The sequence below is a fragment of the Podarcis liolepis genome, assembly GCF_965112155.1.
Source record: "Podarcis liolepis genome assembly, chromosome: 12".
NCBI lineage: Eukaryota > Metazoa > Chordata > Lepidosauria > Squamata > Lacertidae > Podarcis > Podarcis liolepis.
In genome coordinates, this window is record NC_139563.1 from 1296594 (window position 1) to 1303656 (window position 7063).

Consider the following 7063-nt stretch of genomic DNA (forward strand, 5'->3'; position numbering starts at 1 on the left):
GTCCGTTCTTAACCTGAAACTGTTCTTAACCTGAAGCACCACTTTAGCTAATGGTACCCTCCTGCTGCTGCCGTGCCACTGGAGTACAATTTCTGTTCTCATCCTGAAGCAAAGTTCTTACCTGAAGCACTATTTCTGGGTTAGCGGAGTCTGCAACCTGAAGCATATGTAACCTGAAGCATATGTAACCGGAGGTACCACTGTAAAGGTAAAGGTACCCCTGCCCGTACGGGCCAGTTGTGACCGACTCTAGGGTTGCGCACTCATCTCGCTCAAGAGGCCGGGAGCCGGCGCCGTCCGAAGACACTTCCGGGTCACGTGGCCAGCGTGACGAAGCTGCAACTGGCGAGCCAGCACCAGTGCCGCACACGGAAACGGCGTTTACCTTCCCACTATAAAGCGGTACCTATTTATCTACTTGCACTTAGGGGTGCTTTCGAACTGCTAGGTGGGCAGGAAAGTCCCCTGCTATTATTAACTCATCATAATTACAATCATTCAGGTGTCCAAAATAATCATAAAACATTTATGGAGAGTCTATATTGGAACCATAAACATTACTGCAATGCGCTCTACGTGGGGCTATCTTTGAAGGTGACCCGGAAACTACACCTAATCCAGAATGCAGCAGCTAGACTGTTGATTGGGAGCGGCCACCAGGACCATATAACACCGGTCCTGAAATACCTACACTGGCTCCCAGTACATTTCCAAGCACAATTCCAAGTGTTGGTGCTGATCTTTAAAACCCCAAATGGCTTTGGCCCTATATGTCAAGGAGTATAGCCTTTTCAGAAAAGAGCAAACTTCAGAGCTGATTTATTTGGTGGAGCACTAAATTGCCATTATATACCGGTAGTTCCTTTACAGGCCAACCAGAAGGTTCACAGAGAGAGATTGAAATCTGGGTATCTCATTGTCGTGAGTTCCATTGGGATTGCACCAGCACAAGTCTACACAGTCATTCTCATGGACTTCTTTCAGGAATATTTGAACTGTTTGGCTTTGAGATATTGTTGTTATGTGGTTATTATTTTGGCATGATAGGTATTATTTAAGATTCTATGTATAGAAGGTGTTGAAATGTCATGTATTATCGTTAATGTATTTTTTTAATGCCATATAGAGAGTTGTTTAGTTTGTGATTGATCTCTCTGCATTCCTTGGGTGTAGTATTGAGCTTATTTCATTGCCAGCATAACCTTCATTTAATCTTACTTATGTGGGGCCATTGCTAAAAAGAGACTAGTCAGGCCAAGGGGGTAGCAAGGCTATTGTATGGGTGCTGTGCTGATCACCTGACAAGCCAGGCTACCCAGATACATCCAGACCTTTGGGGGGGGGGCCATTTCCCGACCCCCAGGTTGCCTTCGCTCTCAGGCCCTTCTGCTGCCATACGAGAAACAGAGAACCTCCGAGAAACCTCTTCCCTTGGAGGTTTTTAAGCAGAGGCTGGGTGGCCATTTGCCACCGATTCTTTGCTTGACTCCTGCACTGCATGTCACTCAGGGTCCCTTCCAACACTGTGGTCCTATCGCCGCAGAAGGTGGTGAACTCTCCTTCATGGAGATTTTGAAAGAGAGGTTGGGTGGCTACCTGTCAGGGGTTCTGGGCTAGATGACCCCGGGGTCCATTCCAACCCTAAAATTCCACGATTCTATTAAACAGCTAGTCCACCAGGTTAGTTGTCTCTTTTCAAAGAACTTTATTTCACATACCGCCATCACACCCACAGCTATATGGAGCAAACCCCCAGCGGCACGAAGCCTTTAAGCAGAATGTACAACGCATCCAAGGAGCCGCCAGCCCTCTTGTGACCCAGTATCAACACAGGGATGAGCCCCACACACATACAAAAAAGAAGGTGCTTTGTTCCTGCACTCCAAGTCTCCTTGAGTCCCCCACTCCCAAAGTCAGTTACAGAAGAAGCAGGCAGGTCAAGTTCAGACGATCACAGGCTCCCGGACGCTGTTCTGCCTCTTCACCACAAACAGCTTCTGACCAGATATGGTCACAAGGAAGGAGTGCTCCCCAAACACCACTGGGGGGACGAAAGAGAGAGAGACCCCAGTAAGGGTATTAGGAGAGACAAGACCCCCAGCAGGGTGCTTGGGTGCATTTATGTACTTTTTCATATATTTATACACAGTCTGGTTATAATAAAACCTCAAAGCAGTATATAATATTATCACTGAGGAAGATTAACAGCAGCAATTTTAAACTTTCAAAAAGTTAATATAGACTAAAAACTGATTTAAACTGGCATCAATTCTGTGAACGCCAGGGCGGGTTTGTTTTGCATGTTTTTAGCAGGCATCGAGAAGAGTGCAACTAAAGGCATCTGCCTAGCATCCATAGGCAGGGAGTTCCAGAGTTTAGGTGCTGCCACATTAAGGGATCAAGTTCGTACAACTGCAGTGCATGTATTATGTGGCACCTGTAGCCAGCCTAAGTGGTCAGGTTGGCACATGTGGGCTCAGGCGATCTCCCAGGTAAACCGGTCCCAAGTTGTTAAGGGCTTTACATTCTAATTGTGCCACCTTAAACTTGGCCTGGTAGCAAATGGGCAGCCAGTGCTGGTCTCTGAGTACAAGTGTGATATGCTGACGAGGCCTCACTCCTGCCAGCAATTGCGCTGCAGCATCCTGCACTGACAGCAGTTTCAAGGAAGCCCCACACAGAGCACACTGCAGAACAACCTCACTTGCTCCCCACTCCTTCACTGATGGGGCGGTCACGCCATTTCCTCCTCACATCCCTCTGTGGTAGGTCAGGCTCAGTGACAGGAAGGTGCTTCTCCCAAGGAAGACCATTCAGTCCATCAAGCCCAGTGCTGTCTTCACTGACTGGCAGTGAATCCACCATAGGGTCCTGGAGTTGCCATTGGGGAGCCCCCATGGGACCTTCTGCATGCAAGGCAGGTGCCATGGCTCAGGGGAGGGGTGCTGAGCCTTCCCCACCATCCTAGCTCTCCCCACCACCTGCCTGGCTCTCCTTTAGGGTTTGGTGAAAGGGGGCAAGAACAGGACGCATCAGGGAAGCTCCGAGTTCAGCTCTACACGGGGGAGGGAGAAGAGCAGACGCCAAGAGGGGCCAAGAGGACTCCAGGCTCCCCTGAGCCCCCCCCCCGACCTTCCCCACCAAAAGTGTGGGGTGCAGCCCCGTTCCCCTTTGTATCCAGGGAGGCCCCACGGAGGAAGCCCGCCTGCGAGTGCTGGGGGGGGTCTGCCCCCTTCTCACCAGAGATACGCCTGAAGGGCACCTCGGGGCAGCGGGGCAAGCGGAAAGCGCAGGCCGTGTTCACCAGCTCCAAGATCACCCCGGCCGTCCGCTCGTCGTTCTCCAGGTCGCCCGAAGACTGGCAGGGCAGGGAGAAAAAGAAGAGGAGTCCTTTGTCAGCAGGCATCTTGGGGCATCCCTGCCCCCCCCCGCCTCTTCTCCCTGCAAGGGGATCCCAAGGCGGCCCGTGGGCTTTGCCACCCGCATTGAACTCTCCCCTGACAACAGCCCTGCGAGGTCGGCTAGCCTGAGAATAATAATAATAATAATAATAATAATAATAATAATAATAATAATAATTTACTATTCATACCCCGCCCATCTGGCTGGGCGGCTCCCACTCGAATATGAAAAGCACAATAGAGGATTAAACATTACCAACTTCCCTAAAGAGCCTGCCTCTCCCCCCCCCCCCCAATATAAAGAGCTCTGCTTCCCAGGAGAGAGGGGGGTCTCCTCCTCCTCCCCCGTGTCCCAAGGCCCCTCCTCACCGCCAGCACCGCCCCGTCGCAGATGACCAGGTAGCCGGTCTGGTCGGGGACCCGCTCCAGCCCCTGAGTCAGCGCCGCCGTCGCCGCCTGAGGGAGGGAGAGAGAGAGGGGGTGTCAGGGGGTCAGCGGGGGGGTCGCCCTCCCTCCCTCCCTCACCCGCGGGGGGGGGGGGAGCCGCCCACCATCGCCGCCGCCGCCGCCGAAGCTCCGTCCCGTGACCGAGCCCTCCGGTGCCGCCTCGAACAACTTCCCCAAGCTGGACTTCCGGCGGAAGCGGGCGGATAAAGGACGTCTCCGCTCTAGTCCTCGGGGCTCTCTTAGCGGATGGGAGGGGGCGCCGCTCTAGGACTCTGGAGCCTCTCCGTGGTGGAAGCCCTCTTAAGGCCGGCGCGGGGGGGCTCCTCACTGCGCCTGCGCGAAGCCTCGCTGCCACTCTCCCGCTCGAAGCCCGCCTTTTCCCTTCCTTTTGAGGCGCGGAAAAACCCGCCTTTTTCCTCTGACAGGAAAATAGCTGGAGCTGGAAAAGACGGGAACGTGGGGGGAGGAACAGCCCTGAAAGAAGCAGGACACGTTAATGGGAGTAAAATGTGGAAAAGGTCTAGGAAAGCCTGCAGCTCCTGGCAGTGGTCCCTATTGTGAATTAACTTGATTTGTGTGCCCCTGAAGGGCCCTGAAAGGGCAGCAGGATAAAGCAAGACGAATACGAGCTCCTGATAACAGAGGCACAAGATAACCTCACAGGCAGGTTCATTGTCATCATTTGTATCTGAAGATGAAGAGATGTTCACAGTGTAAAAGGCGAAATAAACACACAAAACATAAGGACAAAACACGCAATTGGAACCAGAAGAAACCTGCAACTCCCCCCCCCCCCAAGACACATTGAAACCTGGTGGGACGAGAGACTCATGGCTGGACTGTAGGGCTTTTCTTTCTCCCTTTCCACCCCATTGTTCCTGAGCATTTGGCCAGGAAGGGGGGGGGGACAATGCTTTATTTGGACCTTTGCTCCCAGTCGACAGGTATAACCAGTTCAAAAGGAATAGACTAAACGGGAAGAGGAGGAGGAGCGTTCTCTGCAAAGGATGTGTAGGTACACCTGTGAAGAAATCCATGACCTGGAGCATGGAAAGCTCATGGAGAGTATAGGACAAATGTCAGGTTTTGCACTTAAGGCAGGAAGAAGCAGCTGCACAAATACAGGATGGGGGACACCTGGCTTACTAGCAGTACATGTGAAAAGGATCTAGGGGTCTTGGTGGAGCACAAGCTGAACACGAGTCCACTGTGCAATGCAGCAGCAAAAAAAGCTAATGCTATTCTAGGCTGCATCAACAAATGTCTAGTGTCCAGATCAAGGGAGGTCATGGTCCATCTCTCTTCTGCCTTGGTCAGACCACACCTGGAATAATGTGTCCAGTTCTGGGCACCACAATTTAAGAAGGATGTTGACAAGCTGGAAGGTGTGCAAAGGAGGGTGGCCAAGATTGCCCAGCTGTGAGTCTTGAAGGCCGCTCCCTGCAAGGCCTTTTCCCACCTGGCCTAGGGGGCGGGAATCAGACTCACCCTGCTCTGCTTTAGACTCCTGGGAAGCTGGAGGGACATTGCCTGGCTATGCATCTTGAAGAGCCCAGACTCACTGGAACGAACTCTAGGGTTGGGACAAATGCTGAAAACGCTTTTAAATGTTTTAAAGAGTTTTTGTGGCGTTTTGAATTTTGGTTTAAGCAGCTTCTGCGGGTCGAGTTTCAACGCAGTGAGTTCCTGGAGCTTCTCCAGCTTTGTGCTGATCTTTTCGTTCTGCTGCTCCCTCACAATGATTCTTTCCAGCATCTGGCTGCTGCTTCACTGAGGCTGCAGCTTAGTTTCTCATTTTCCTCCATGAGGGAGTGATTTTTCTCCTTCAGAGATTGCACCTTTTCTGAGGGCCCACTACCCACAGAGACTGGACGGGTCCCTCCATGAGGTCTGCAGCAGTAAGACCTGCAGCTTTAGCCAGCCTGAGGGTCAGTGTTCACTGTTCTTTATTTTCTGGTCCTATCATCCTAGCATAGTCTCTTCAAGGTTGGAATCTCCTGGGCTCACACAGGCAACCATCAAGGTGTGGCTATTGCTTCCCAAGGAATCTTGCAAAAGGTGTGGAGTCCTTATAAGGGACAAAATTGCCTAAACGGCCTCGGTCCAGTATACCTGAAGGAGCGTCTCCACCTCCATCGTTCTACCCGGACACTGAGGTCCAACGCCGAGGGCCTTCTGGTGGTTCTCTCACTGCGAGAAGCTAAGTTACAGGGAACCAGGCAGAGGGCCTTCTCGGTGGTGGCGCCCTCCCTGTGGAACGCCCTCCCACCAGATGTCAAAGAGAACAACAACTACCAGACTTTTAGAAGACATCTGAAGGCAGCCCTCTTTAGGGAAGCTTTTAATGTTTGATGTATCATAGTATTTTAATATTCTTTCGGAATATTAATAATTATTAATTATTATTTTTTTGTTTCCTCCCCAAGAGTGCTGATGGCATTCCCCAGGCAGAGCAGAGGAGTCCTTTGTTGATGTTGATCCCTTCCCGCAGTCGATCACCTTCTACTTTGGTCTTCTTTTGCCTTTCTGAACCAGCAAGGTCTACGGGGTGCAGCTGGGCATGAAAACTGGTGTTCCTGTCACTTGCTTTTCTGCTCAATGGTGAAGGCGGCATGAGAGTGAGATGACTGGGGGCTCGTTGCCCTGGCAGCCACCCTTCGGGAGGATCAGATTCTTACTATTAATGCTTGATGTTTTATTATGTTTTTATGTGTTGGAAGCCGCCCAGGGTTTCTGGGGCAACCCAGCCAGGTGGGTGGCGTATAAATAAATTATTATTATTATTATTATTATTATTATTATTATTATTATTATTATTATTATTCCTTTGACATTTTATGATGTCATATTCGGCCTTTCTCCTCCTCCTCCCCTGCCCATCTTGCGGAGCCCGCCGCCTCTTCCCTCGACTCACAACATTCCCACACTCTATGTGATTCTATGATTCTCTAAGGGCTTTCCTGCTTTGCAGGTCCCTTTCCACCTCCTCCTGTTTCTGGACAAGGGAGGAAGCAGCTCAGAACCCAGCCAGGAGGGTCCCGTCCCCCCCTACCCCCCCAGCAAAACCCCATGAATCAGTGTGTCTGGCAATTAAGCAGAAAGTTGGCGCTTCGAGCTGACCCAGGAACGGCTGCGAGCGCAATTCCTGCCTTGCAGGGGGTTGGACTAGAGGACCCTCGGGTCCCTTTCCAGAGAGAATACTGTACGCAGAGAGG

The 7063-nt window shown here is 51.4% G+C and overlaps 2 protein-coding genes across 2 annotated transcripts in view; one reads left to right on the forward strand and one right to left on the reverse strand.

Annotated features, from left to right (window-relative positions):
- Nucleotides 1–7063, forward strand: part of LOC310689518 (uncharacterized protein) — an 86029-nt gene that overhangs the window by 72243 nt on the left and 6723 nt on the right. The gene's annotated exons all lie outside the window — the stretch shown is intronic.
- Nucleotides 1686–4065, reverse strand: LAMTOR4 (late endosomal/lysosomal adaptor, MAPK and MTOR activator 4). The gene is made up of 4 exons (XM_083468934.1): nucleotides 3953–4065; nucleotides 3771–3857; nucleotides 3241–3358; nucleotides 1686–2041 (listed from the first exon to the last, which is right to left on the reverse strand). Exons 1-4 carry the CDS (start codon nucleotides 3953–3955, stop codon nucleotides 1944–1946), a joined length of 306 nt encoding a protein of 101 aa, XP_083325060.1. The 5' UTR covers nucleotides 3956–4065; the 3' UTR covers nucleotides 1686–1943.

Coding starts and splice junctions, on each gene's coding strand:
- LAMTOR4 (XM_083468934.1), bottom strand. Junction 3,359..3,770: donor GCGACGGGGCGGTGCTGGCG/GTGAGGAGGGGC, acceptor CTGCCCTGCCAG/TCTTCGGGCGACCTGGAGAA. Junction 2,042..3,240: donor GCCCTTCAGGCGTATCTCTG/GTGAGAAGGGGG, acceptor TCGTCCCCCCAG/TGGTGTTTGGGGAGCACTCC.